The sequence below is a fragment of the Petaurus breviceps genome, unplaced genomic scaffold, assembly GCF_028583685.1.
Source record: "Petaurus breviceps papuanus isolate PSGF00001 unplaced genomic scaffold, PetGlider_PUasm1.0 207, whole genome shotgun sequence".
In the NCBI taxonomy this organism is placed as follows: Eukaryota; Metazoa; Chordata; class Mammalia; order Diprotodontia; family Petauridae; genus Petaurus; species Petaurus breviceps.
In genome coordinates this window covers 29735412-29748942 of record NW_027185850.1, presented here as the reverse complement: position 1 = coordinate 29748942, position 13531 = coordinate 29735412, and the positions used below count along the sequence as shown (strand labels likewise).

The 13531-nt window shown below is 49.3% G+C and overlaps 1 protein-coding gene across 1 annotated transcript in view; it reads left to right on the top strand.

The window, feature by feature from the left end:
* The window catches only part of LOC138165029 (nuclear autoantigenic sperm protein-like), a 570370-nt gene that overhangs the window by 115515 nt on the left and 441324 nt on the right, over positions 1 to 13531 (top strand). Inside the window, exons 3-7 of the mRNA XM_069093096.1 lie at positions 6769 to 6819; positions 8131 to 8241; positions 8902 to 8982; positions 10127 to 10233; positions 10926 to 11879. Coding sequence (XP_068949197.1) covers positions 6769 to 6819; positions 8131 to 8241; positions 8902 to 8982; positions 10127 to 10233; positions 10926 to 11879 — 1304 coding nt within the window. The remainder of the gene's footprint in view (positions 1 to 6768; positions 6820 to 8130; positions 8242 to 8901; positions 8983 to 10126; positions 10234 to 10925; positions 11880 to 13531) is intronic.

Here is a 13531-nt window from a genome sequence, read left to right as displayed (position 1 = left end):
CAACAACCTGGGAGGTGGTGCTGTTGTTATCTATCCCTATTTTACAGATGAGGAAATTGAGGCAGAGACAGGTTACATAACTTGCACAGGGTTTAATTTGAACTCAGGTCTTCCTGGCTCCAGGCTGTGCCACCTAGCTGCCAAGTGTAATAGCAATGACTTGAACCTCTCGGAACTAATATAGTCCCCAAGAGGGCTGAGGACCAGTCTGACAGACAGGAAAAACCCCAGTGGTGAGAAGTGTCAAGGAGGCCCTCAAGGAGTGGGGTACCCTCTCTAGGGGGTGAGGGAGCCACTGCCTCGTAAGATTGAGCATGACCTAAGAGGTGAGGATAGAGGATGGCTTCTAGAGAGAAGAAGCAGGAGCACCTTAGGGCAAAGGGTGAGGAGAAATGCTCAGCTTGGGGGGCAGGGCGAGGGCAGAGAATTGAAGGGAAAGTAAAAGGCTGGGGTCATGTCTGTGGGATCCTGGGCATTTGCCCCAGGGAATCCTCTGAGCTAGATGTCCATGACCATGACCAGGTCGAGTTTTCAGAGTGGCACATCCCTCCATGCAGAGAGCACAAATACCTGCTGGGCTGCACTTGAAAGACCTAAAGGTTGGATGTGACTGCCCAGGAATTATGATCATCCCTTGTCCTAGCAAGTGCTCCAGAAGTTGGCATCTAATCTTTTAAAACTTCAACATGGAATCAATTCAGATTTGTTTTATAATCTTTGGGAACCATTTACATTTGTTTTTGTTTTGTTTTTGCCTTTTGGAGGACAATTGGGGTTAAGTAACTTGCCCAAGGTTACATGGCTAGTTTTTTTGTGTGGGGGTGTTAAGTGTCTGAGGCCAGAACTGAACTCCTGACTCTGGGATTGGCACTTTACTCACTGCGCCATGTAGCCACCCCCGGAATCATTTACATTTGTCAAACCTGAAAACAAAATTTTTTTTTTCTTTGCTTTTTGGAGGGCAATTGGGATTAAGTGACTTGCCCAAGGTCACACGGCTAGTTTTTTGTGTTAAGTGTCTGAGGCCCGATTTGATTTGAACTCAGGTCCTCCTGACTCCAGGGCTGGTGCTCTATTCACTGCGCCACCTAGCCACCCCTCAATTATTTTTTTAAGCACCAGCCATGAGGAGGTCTCATCCCTGTGCTCCACTGCTGGTGAAAAACTGAGCAAGTCATTGGTTCTTGGTGTCTTAGAGGAGAGGATTAGGATGTATGATTAGAATACAAATGATGTTTGATATAAACTGGGGACTTTGAGTGGCCTGCTAATGGAGGAGTAAGGAGGTGGCATTAGATTTATGCAGTTATGGAAGCTCAGTCTTAAGAAAGATGAAGATGGGGGATGATAGAAGGGAGGACACATTGGGGGAAAGAGTAGTTAGAAGCAAATACTTTTGAAAAGGGGACCAGGGTCAAAGGAGAAAATAGAGTAAGTGGGGGGTGGGATAGGATGGAGGGAAATAGGGTTAGTCTTTCACAACCGGACTACTGTGGAAATGTTTTGCCTAACTACACATGTACAACTATGTTGAATTGCTTGTCTTCCCAGTGGGGGTGGGTAAGGAGGGAAGAAGGGAGAGAATCTGGAAATCAAAGTTTTAAAAACAAATGTTAAAAATTGTTTTTACATGCAACTGAGAAATAAGATACACAGGTAGGGGGTATAGAAATTCATCTTGCCCTACCAGAAAGTAAGGGGTTAGAAGAGAGGGCAGATTTGGGGGAAGGGTATATGGCATGCTTGCCATTTTGGGGTGGGGGGTAGGGGAGAGATAGGGAGAAATTTTGTAACTCAAAATCTTGTGGAAGTGAATGTTGAAAGCTAAAAAATTAATTAAAAAATTTAGAAAAGGAAAGCTGAAGGTTGGCTTTGGGACCATACTTGTAATTGTCTGGGTGTGGCAGGAGTGGGAGGACAAAGTGGGAAGGCATGCTGTGTGCAGCCCCTTGTCAAAGAAAGATATGATGGAACTTAGTGGAATGCAAGCTCAGTGTGATCTTGTCACTGAGGCTGGGGCGGAGATGATCCCGGGTCCTGGTCACGCCACTGAAGGCTTGTATACAGTCTGGGAGCCCTTTAGAAAGGTCCAGCAGAGGGTAGTCAGGGAGGGGAGAAGGAGATCCTTAAAGGGAAACTAAAAGTAGTGGCCTTCCCCAGGCACAGGCTCTATGGACCATCTCCTATTGATTTCATCAGTGTTTCTCTCCTTCAGGTGTTCTTGGATTAAATGGCACCATACCTGTCCTAAAATGCTATGGGTTTTGTACCATAGAATGCTGAAGGAGAGGTTTGGGGTAGGATGGAGAGGAAAAGGTAATTAAATGGTTAGATGGAAGGATGAGGCCAGCAGAGTCAAGTCAGAAGCACAGACGAGTTTTGGCAGAAACACAATTGCTATCAGATGTTGAGCTTGTCTTAAGTGACAGTTCCTTACGAGTCATTCATCTAGATGTTATCTGGGAAAGAGAAACCTTCTGAAGTGATTCTTTGGGAAGTATAGATGTCAAGGGCCGCAGAAAATGAGGAAGAGAGTGAGCCAGGTAGGACAGGAGATTATCACAAAGTAGGGTCTGGGCAAATGAGGCCGGGAAAACCATCCGTCCCTCTCACAGCAGTTGGGGGGGGGGGGCAGTGAGACCAGATGGCTAGTTTAATACAGAGCCTGACAGTGTTTTGTGCCTCAAGACCTTGAAAGAGAAGAACCCCTGTGGTCCCTGGTCTGCCTGCTTGCCTTAGTGCTTGAGCAAGGAACATCCACCAGTGATCAGGGGCTTCCTTCCACTTAAAAAGATTTTGTCACTGTTCTTTGTTTCTCCACCTGCCCCTCTTTTACCTAGAGAGTGTAAAAGAGAAGGTTCCCATCCGAAATCTTCGATGTCACTTGTCATGGCACGCTCATGGTTTGTTGGCCTCACTTGCCACTGTGCGTGGTATGTGTGCAGCATTGATTTTTCTTTAAAATGTTCATACCCTTTAACTCAAGAAATTAGTCACTTGCTTACCATAATTCTAAATTGCTCTCCAGATTGATTGGACCAATTCACAGCTCCACCAAGAATACATTAGTGCATCAGTCTTTTAACTTTCTGGGTATGAGGTCCATTAGGAGCACTTGAAAAGTTGTTTTTCCCTTGGAGCCTAAAGGACAGAAAACTAGGGAGGGATATCTGGTTCTAATTTTATGCACTTAAATCTAAGGACGGGGAAAATCTAGATTATCAGGGTGTACTTAGCTATAGCCTAGTATGAGGTAAGTTGGAGACTTGTTCCCATTTTTCTTTTTTTTTTTTTTTTTTTTAAGCAGGGTTAAGTAACTTGCTCAAGGTTACACAGCCAGTTATTTCTGGGTGTGGTGCTAAGTATCTGAGCCTGGATTTGATCTCCAGGTCATCCAGACACTGGGGCCAGTGCTCTTACTCGCCTACCTGGCCGCCCCTCCATTTTTATTTTTTAAAGCCATGCAGAACAGACTGATTTATAGGATTAAAGGGACAGTTACAGTTCATCATAGAAGGATCCCTGAGCTGTGTTTCAGTTGTGTCTGATTTTTTATGACTCCATTTGGGGTTTTCTTGCAAAGATACTGGAGTGCTTTGCTATTTCCTTCTCCCGCTCATTTTACAGATAAGGAAACTGAGGCAGACAGGGTGAAGTGACTTGCCCAGGGTTACCAACTTAGTCTCTGAGGCTGGATTTGAACTCAGGAAGGTGAAGTCTTCCTGACTCTAGGCCTTGTACTCTGCTCTATGGTGTTGCCAGCTATCCCAGGCACTTAATAGCAGTGTGATATTGGGCATCACTTAATTTCCGATAGCACCTCATTTGTATGGTGGGAATAGTGGCACTTACTTCACTAACTGTGTGTATTAAATGTGTGTAAAATGCTTTGCAGATGTTAACACTGCTTGTCAACATTGGTTAATTATCTGTGTAACCTTGAACAAGTTAATTAACTCCTCTTTTCTCTGTTGATTGGGCTTATGAGAGCCGATCTGGGTCAGGATTGAGTGGATGGTGGGATTTATCCCTGGATGGAATTTGCTTTCACAAACCTTAGTGTTACACTTCTTTGGGGCATTGGTATTCTGAAGAAACCTATGGATGAGATAGGACAGAAGCTGGATTGTAGTGTGATGATAGTCTTGAAAATTAGGTAGCCTTGTGAAAGGTTCCAGCCAGGTCCAGCTCCCTGAAGAATACCTCAGAAAGAAGCAAAAACTGCCAGATTAAACAAATTGAGTAGAACCAAAGAGAAATCCCAATGAATTCCACTGAGTCCAGAGCTTGAACTTGTACCTGGGGATCTACAGCCAGTACAGTCTTCTGTGTGGCTGTATCAAGAGATAGGACAATGCTGTGGGCCTGGGCCCATGGCGCCTTTCAGATAGGACCCGTACCAGAAGATCAGTAAGGCCTGAGGTCCTCATAAGCATCTCCTGGTAGGTGAATACACAGAACAGCCTGAGAATAGGCAGAGGGTACAACCCTAGTTTGGGGCAGCTAGGTGGTTCAGTAGATAGAATGGAGTCAGGAAGACTCATCCTCCTGCGTTCAAATCTGGCTTCAGACACTTGCTGGCTATGCGATCCTGGGCAAGTCACTTCACCCTGTCTGCCTCAGTTTCCTCACCTGTAAAATGAGCTGGAGAAGGAAATGGCAAACCTCTCCAGTATCTCTGCCAAGAACACCCCAAATGGGGTCATGAAGAGTAGGATACAACTGAAAGCAATTGAACAGCAAAGCTACCCTAGTCTGAGTTAAGGCCCAACCAGGGCTCTTAAGAAGCTCTTCCTTTAAATGTCTGTGGTAGAGATGGAAAGATGTCACTAGCCTCCCTTTCCAGAACCTTAGCCCAGGAGCTGAGGTGGGAGACGTACAGAAAAGACTCTACTACAGTGAAAGAGAAATACTGTAAGTGAAGAGAATCCCAAGAGGAAAAAATCAGAACTGAACGATAGAGAGAAACGGGACGTTATTGTGTCCTCTGGTAGATAAAGCACTGGGGATGCCAAGACAGGGCCAAGGAACTTAGATTCTGCCAGGAGACGATGTGGGACATCCCACATGAGGGGTACTTGGGAAGGCTCAATCAGAAGGATCAGAGAGATGTCGAGGTGAAATTGGCAGCTGCTTGGCCATGGAGCCGAGGGAGATCCAAGATTGGAGAACGACACCCAGATTCTTGTTCTCTTGGCTGGAAATAGGAGCATGCCCTGGATAGAAACAGGGGAGTGAGGAGGGTTGGGTTTGGGGGAAGGAGAAGGAGCTCTGTCTGGAGCATGTGGAATTTGAGATGCCCGTGGGACATGTAGGAGGATAAATGACTAATCTGCAGCTGGATTGAAGCTCCAGGGAGAAAGAAGTCAGTCATCTATCAGTCCCTTACTGTACTTCCAGTGAGCCAACAAGTTTCAGCTGCATGCATGCAGAGCTTTCAGTGTAAACATCCATGCCTCAGAAATCAGGGCTTGACTTTGTTTTGTCGGGTCCTGAGAAAGAGATGGGAAAAAATGTCAGGAATGCAGATTGTACTTTAAAGTGTGGCCAGTAAATGCTTACTTGCACCTCCCTGGCTGCCAGGGACCTCAGTGGTCATGTCATGTACTCTAGCCCACAGATGAGAAGAATCCTCACTGAAACCTGTTGGGCAGGTTGGCAGGCTATACCTCAGAGCAGGGCCACTTTCTTTGTCTGCCCTTTGGGTTGGTCCTTCTGATGCTGGAAGACAGTTGTGTGTAGTCCCAGAGTCTTCTCCAGGCTAAATAGCATCATTTCCTTAAGACTGATCCTCGTATGACATGAATACAAGGCCTGGTTGCCATCCTCTGGAGACTGTCCAGATTATCAGTGTCCCCAGAACGGGAACCTGGTTCTCTAGACAAGGCTAGAATATGGTGGGATTGTTATTTCCTTGTTTCTGGAAGCTGTTAATGCAGTCCAAGATCCCATTAACTTTTGTCTGCCTTGTCACATGGGTGACTGGTGGAGCCATTGAACTGGCTGGATTTGAACTCGGGTCCTCCTGACTCCAGGCCCAGTGCTCTATTCACTGTGCTACCTAGCTGCCCCCCCAGGAAGATGTTTAAAAACAACAAACAAGGTGAGCAGGAGGATCCCCTGCCAGCTTTCCAAACTCTTTGTTGCTTCACCTTCACCTTAAGTGAATGGATGGAAAGGCATGGAGGCGGCTCTCCTGTGTACCTGCCAAAGCAGGGCATGCAGGTGCAAAGTGAGGACAATTCTGCCCTCCCAGCGCCCATTCTACTGGACACAACCCGAGCAAGGGAGGTCATACCTAGTGGAGCCACAGAATAGATTTGTTTGCTGTAGCTTTGGTAGGATTGATTGGGGGATGGTGGGGTGAAACAAGCTTGGCTTTCCACCCCTCCAGTCAAACCTAGCAGCTGTACCAGCTCTCTCCTTTGGGAGACAGGATCATAGGTTTGGGGTCCTCCCATAGTAGCCCAGGCGTCTCCTTCCCCATGTTTGCCTAAGTGACTTGCCCCTAGTCCAAGATCTCCATCCTTGCCAAGAACAGGACCCTTTCATTGTGTTGGAAGAGAGGTGCTTTGGGTGCTTGTCCAGTCAGTGCTCTTGAAGGAAGCCCAAGTTCTGCTGGGAGGGGCAGGGTTGACTTGCCAGTAGATGCTGGAAAGATCTCATGGGGTTTTTTTCCTCTTTTTTCCTATAAATTTGAAGTGGTCAGAGTATACGTGAGAATTAGCCACTGCCCAGTCTAATTTTACCTGTCTTAAATCTCTCTAGAAGGGAAGAGGAGTCCCCTGCTCCATCCACATCTGCAGACAAAACTGATAGGTAAGCATCAGTGACATTCATAAACGTGGCAGTGGTAGCTGTCAGCCTGGAATGGAAACATGAGTACTTCATGCTTAACTTGCTTCTGTTTGGTGGGTGAGGCCTGGGCACATCTTGGTGGAACCAAAGAAGATTTGGGGGCCACTTGACTGAATCTTTTCATGAAAAACCCTTGGGAAATCTGCCTTTGATTTTTCCAAGCTGAGCATCTGTGTTTCAGAAGCTGATTTGGGGCTGGCTCCAGGGTTTCTGTTAGCACTGGTACAAGACTTGTTCTCACTTAGCGCTCCTGGATGTGGCTGGTTGCGTGTTGGGCCTTTTAGCCTGAAACTATGGCAGCTTGAAAACCAGGGGTGGTTTGGAGGGGGGCGTTTCCAAGGGAGATTACAGCAGTGATGTAGTTGACTGATTTGTCTCACTGGGGAGAAGAGTGAGGGCACCCCTTCTGTCACCGTCAGGATGAGGTTCCTTAAAGATTTGAAGGAATAGTGATGGTGTTGGATGAACTTGATTGACCCCAGGAACTTAGAGGGATTTGATCTCCTTTGCTCATTCAATAACCCCTAGTATGTACTAACCACTAACACTGATGAGAGTTAAGTGTCTCCTCTGGAGATGAGGGTATAGCTGATGTTTAACCACAAGACCAGTCAGAGTCCCTCCCAAAGCTCACGGCCACCGAGGTACGTGATGCCAGGTAAGTAAAGGCTCAAGGTCACCTAACGCAACTTGGTAACTTCAGTCCAGGCAGTCAGCCTTTCACACATGAATTGATTAGCTGAAGAGGCCTGAGGCCTAGCCTGAGCATTCTTCCTGGTTGCTACTCCTGATATTAGATGTCCAGTAAGATGGTCCTCTGGTTGTCCAGGCGAGTTTGCTCCCATGCCAGAGCCTGAATTCTGAGACTGCACTAGTGTTCTGCTCATTCTGCAGACTGCTGGTGCAAGTGGGGCCCTGCCTTCTAATGTGGAGGGGCTTGGTGGCAGGGGGCACACTTCTAAACACGTTGTTCTAGTGACTAGCATTGGAGGGGTTTCACAAAGCTTTTGGCTTAAAAGGTGATGAATGTGGCAAGCTAGTGGATGTGAATGGAGGGGGAAGGCCTGTGGGGTTTGGGTTAGGGGGAACATTCTTTAGGACACAGGAGGCTTTCTTTTCCCCCTGGGGATTGGGGTGGGGATTGGTTTTGTGGTGCTAGGCTGGACTCAGTGACCCTGCTGTTATACGGTGTGGGTGTTGGTTCTGACCCATAGTATCTGGTTTTTGTTTCTCTTCCTGTATCTGTCTCTCCTTCCCTCCCTTCCCCCCCAGCCTGGATGTGGATAGTGAATCTAAGAAGCTGCTGGGCTTGGGCCAGAAACATCTGGTGATGGGAGACATCCCAGCAGCTGTCAATGCATTCCAGGAGGCAGCTAGTCTCTTGTAAGTATCGATGCTTGCTTTGAGTAGAGAGGGGCAGACTGAAGGTTAATAGGGCAAAGGATCTCTTAAGCTCTGTCTTCCGTTGTCATCTCCCCCTCCTTGTTCATGCCTTTGGCTTGAGTTACTTTCCCTGACTTCATGCCTTCTTCCCCATCCTGTCCTGTGCCCAGCCATCAGACAGAGAGCACCCAGAACATTTGGATGGGGGCCCTTTGACTGGAGTGTATGACTGTTCTAAGCTGTGTCCCGCCCCTTAGCACTGGGCACAAATGAGGCCTGCCTACATGGCATTGTCCTCAGGCGTCTGTCCCTAGTGAAATGAGAAATGGTGCCAGGGGCTTACTCAGTGATATCTATCGAAGTCAATTTTGTAGTGCAGGGGACTTGAAGGAGTCACTGTCCTGTCATTCAGTGTTAGATACTTGCCTTGGTGATGAAAACCCTTGGCACTGCCTCTGTGTGGGTCAAAGAGGGCAAGGCTGCTCTGGCTTCAGGACCTGTCCTCTGGCCCATACCACAGTCCAGCCTGTTTGTTCGCCCGTCATTCCCATTCCCCTTACATCGAGTGCTCAGGACATAGGGGAAGCACAGCTTGAGGTGCTGGCTTTGTAGGTGAGAGAGCTTCTCTTATTTTTTTGCCATGTGTCCTTTCCTCTCTAGGGGTAAGAAATACGGAGAGACAGCTAATGAGTGTGGAGAAGCCTTCTTTTACTATGGGAAATCTCTCCTGGAGTTAGCAAGGTATGTCTTCCAAGGCTCAGTGCCTGGGATGCATGGAGGGCACTGGAGCTTTGACCTTCTTCTACCAAGGTGGCACATGGTGGGGGTAGGAGGAGGACCCAGTTAGCAGGATGAGCAGAGTTGTTGTCAAAGTCTTTGAGCGGCTGCTTGATAGAGGCCAAGCAGGATGCAGATGCTTTGGTTCTGGATGGGAAGCCATAGAAATGGAGAGGTAGATGTGCTTTCATCTGTCCAAGAACTGGAATTGATGAGTCTGGAATGAAAGAGCATCTTTCTTAGCCCACTGTGCAAGCTTGATGGAAGTGGGTAGACATGGAGGTCAAGGACCCTTCATTAGGTGGTAAAATCAAGGCCATAAGATACCTTGGTTCCTTCAAGGGCTGGGGACAGGGCTTCCCCGGGCTGTCACTGGTAGAGGGAACCCTGGAAAAGACCTCCTTTGCCATAGCAGGCTGGCATGTTGTCTTGCCACCTGCCAGGGGCTGCTGCCCATGCCACACTGCCACCCACAGAATTGCAAGGGTTTTCAATCTATTAGGTCAGACTGAGCAACTTAGAAATCTAGTGGTTTCTTATATTACGTGAGCTAATAAGTCATCCATCAACAACTTAATTCTGGTCAGTTGCCAGTGTTGACTGTGACGGTAGCTTGGATTGCTACCATGCTTCAGAATCGGCAAAGTAGGTACCTCACACAGCCCTGGTCTCTGAGAGGGCAGGCAGTGCTCATAGCATTTATAGAGAGGAACAGTGTGGTTGGAAGGGCCCCAGGCCAGAAGTACATGGGGAAATCATTTGGGAGCCTGTCTCTAAGACCCCCCAACTCTACACGTGAGGCATCCCTAATATTGGCTGTCACTGCTTCCCTGGGAGGGGGAAGGGCCCATGGTTATTTTCTGAAATCTCATCAGTAAATGTAGCACCAGGACCTCAGTGCCCAGAGCCCCCAGCAGCCATCCGTTTGCTCCAGCACTTGCTTTTGCGCCCCCTGCCCTCCCCCCAGTGCTCACTAACCCTTTTGCTCTCTACACTTGGCACTCTGCTCTGCTGTATTTTGAGCTCAGCACAGGGTGTTGCTAGTCCTGGCCTCAAGAGGAGCCCAGCTGTGGTATCTTGGTACTTTCTATGTTTGTTCTCCTCCTAGAATGGAGAATGGTGTGTTAGGAAATGCCCTGGATGGAGTACCAGTGGATGAAGATGGAGAGAGAGCAGAAGATCAGTCTGTGGTAGAGAGTACTGATAACGTAGAGGGTATGTAGCGCTGCATGTCCCGCCTCCTAGAGCCGCCTTCCCTGAAGGCTGTCTGCTGCCACGTGTCCAGGCAACGCTCAGACGTTCATGGCTGGCGCCTGGGGAAGGCCAGATGATCTCAGCTCCCCCTTTGGAGGAAGTAGATGAATTCCTCGTTAGCCGGGGCGCTCCTGGGGGCCTTCTTGTTTGGAGCAATGCTGCAATCCAGAGCTTGCCCCGATCCCTGTATTTGAACCAGCCGGGGGCGCTCAATAACTGCCAGGAGAGAGTCTCTTCCCATGTGCTCTCCTTGAAGCCTGAGTGCCCTGGTGGGCACTGGCAGGGAAGAGTTGGCTTCTGGCCAGAACAGTATAATTAATAACACTGATGACCCACATTTCTGTAGCACTTAAAAGCTGACAGAACTCTTTCCATTTACTACCTCATTGGGCCTGGAACAGCTTGGCAGCCTGTGCTTAAATCTGGCTGACTCCATCGCGGCGGCTTAGCGCAAGGGGCTTGTTTTGGAAGGAGCAGCTTTGCTGGCTAGGACCGGCTTCTCTTTATTTGGGTTTATATTTCCAAGGGCATGGTTCCATTGTAGTTCATTGACCAGGCTGAGGGTTAAAGGGGATTATTTTTTCATTTCCATTTATGCCTTTTATCATTAAACTAGAAGAAATGTTTATGCTTCATGTTCCTTCACCATGTAGAGGGAGCAAGGGACGTGTTGAAAGAACAGGTCTCTGATGCCACGAAGGACCAAGAGGTAGCCCCAAAAGCCCAGGCCGAGGCTCCTGGGGTGAAGGCCGAGGTGGAGATGGCGCTGGCTGCCCCTGTTGCAGGGGAAGCCCAGGGAAGTCCAGCAGAAGCCGAGAGCACAGGAGCTGATGTCGAGATGAAAGAGGAAGAGGAGGAGGCCCAGGCAGAAGCAGCCCCTGTGAGCCCTGAGAAGATCCCAAGCACAGCCCAGGAGTCTGAGGCAGCAGTTGCTTCAGAGGAGCCTGAGGCAGGAGACTCAGGAGCCACGGCTGCTGCCCCCCAAGATGGAAAGCTAGAGGAAGAGGAGGCTGCCAAGGCGGAAGCAGTAGTTGAGGAAGAACAGGGTGAGGTAGTTGTAAGAACAGAGGAAAGGCCCAGGGATGTTCCTGAAGAGCAGCCAACCACGGGAGAGCAGGGAGCTGCAGTCAGGGTGGAAGGAGAGGCAGCAGATGGGGGAGGGGAGGAGGAGGCAGAGGCAGCCCCAGCATCCGAGGCTGAGAAAGGAGAGGAGAAAGTGGCCTGTGCTAATGAGGAGCCGGCAGAGGTTTCAGGTGAGGCCCAGGCAGCAGCACCAAGCGAGGACAAGGCTGAAGAGCAGCCTGCAACCCCTCCCATGCAGGGTCCAGACAGCACACCCTCTGACCCAGGGGAGGCAGCTCCTTCAGAAGACCAGACTACTAAGGAGCTCACAGACACACAAGAGAACTCTGCCCTTGATGCTGAGCCTCCAACAGAGGCCGCGCCTCCAGAAGAGTCTGTTTCTGCCCAGGAGGGGCCCAAGGACCTCCCAGAAGACTCCAAGACAGCTGGAGATGGGCCAGAGATGGGCCCGGGGGACCAGGTGGCTCTAGGAACACCCCCTGAAGAGAAAGATGAGCTGATGGAGGAGGAGGAGGAGGGAGAAGGTAACAGGGAGGCCAGGCCTACTGCCGAGGGGGGATGAAGGTGATGGACCTGACTCACTAATGTGGGGAAAGTCAGCCTTCCATTCAGGATTTTCCGTCTGCCTTTGGAGCAGGAGCAGGGAGGCCAGAGTGGGAGCTGAAGGCAGGCTGTGAGCCCACTGGAGCGGGGGGTTGGGAAGCAACAAGTCTCCTTTGGCTGGCTCAGACTAATGCTTTTACTAACTGCCATGGAGACGCCGGCTGGGGGCGGGCAGATCAGGGCTGGGCCAGAGCCTCCGAGCACCCAGGCGGGCAGAGAATGCTGAATGGACGTCCACTTGCATGCTCCAGGTTGTTCAAATGTTAACATCCGTCTTAGGAAGTAGGGTCAGCACAGTAGAATCCCCAGATTGGGCGCACATAAGCAGGCTCTCCACGGACTGGGAGGGCTCTGGTCTGTGGAAGGAGTGAGGCCATGATACGCAGACATGCTGCTGCTGCCCTGTAGCGGGAGGAAGGGTGTGGCACGCTTGCCCCCTCCCAGCTTTGCTGCTGCTGCTGCTTTTTCCTCCACCTGCTTCCCTGCTCTAGCTCACCTGCTTTAATTGGAGCCTTTGTGTAACTTTTTAAAATTGTTTTTGTTTGTACAATTGTAATTGTTTTGTACATTCCTTACAATTGGCAAAAGAGCAAATGGAACAGTGTACGTAGATGAAATTCATTCCCTCGGTCCCTCAGTGTGTTGTCATTTGAGGATTCTACTGCTGAATGGGTCGTCTAACGCTGCCATTAATGGGGGTCTTGTTCCCTCGGTTTCCCCTGAACATCCCCTAGATCAGCCCTCGCCTCCCCAGTTCCTCCAGGCCACCCGGGCTGCCCTCATTGGGAAGGAGGGATGGGGAGCTGGCCACACCGTTGTCTCCCCATGGTTCTTATTCTTTTTCTGGGCCTGTTCTAGAAAGGAAGGAAGGGAACAAGCCTTTATTCCCCTACTATGTGCCATCCATTGTGCAGAGTACTTTCAAAGTATAATTTGATCCTCACAACAATGCTGCATGATAGATGCTATTTATCATTTCCATTTTACAGTTGAGGAAACTGAGTCAGACAGGTTCAGTGACTTGCCCCGGGATCACCTAGCTACTAAGTGTCCAGGGCCAGATCTGAACATGGCTCTTTCTGACTCTAGCCTCTCCTCCTACCAGCAGCCTCTAGGAAAGGGTCACAGCAGGCTGGCTCAGACTTCTGGGGTAGCTGAGCCTCCTCTAGATTGGAGAAGGGGGTGTGTCAGTGACCCTAGTGGCTGGAGATCTGGCCACTCTCTTGTCCTACCACCTCCCTCCTTTAGAAGCACTAGGGATGAAGGGGCACCTTGGCCAGGAGATTTTTCAGAGCAGACCCCTGGTTAAGGCCCTCCCAAACTACTCCAGAGGGTGAGGGCGCCTTCAGACCAGCTCAGATCTAGAGAATCCAAGAAAGTCCCAGTTACTCCAGATTTCCAAGCCTTTTGGAACAGATGCTGGAGTGGGTTCAGTCTGATCCATATTGGCTGACTGCACCCTTAAATAATAGAAGCTACATTTGCCAACTAAGCAAGTAAAGAGGGGTTTCTGTTGTAGCTAGCAAGGAGTGAAAAATGTTTAAATAGCCAGCACCCTCTGCTGTGTTGAGGG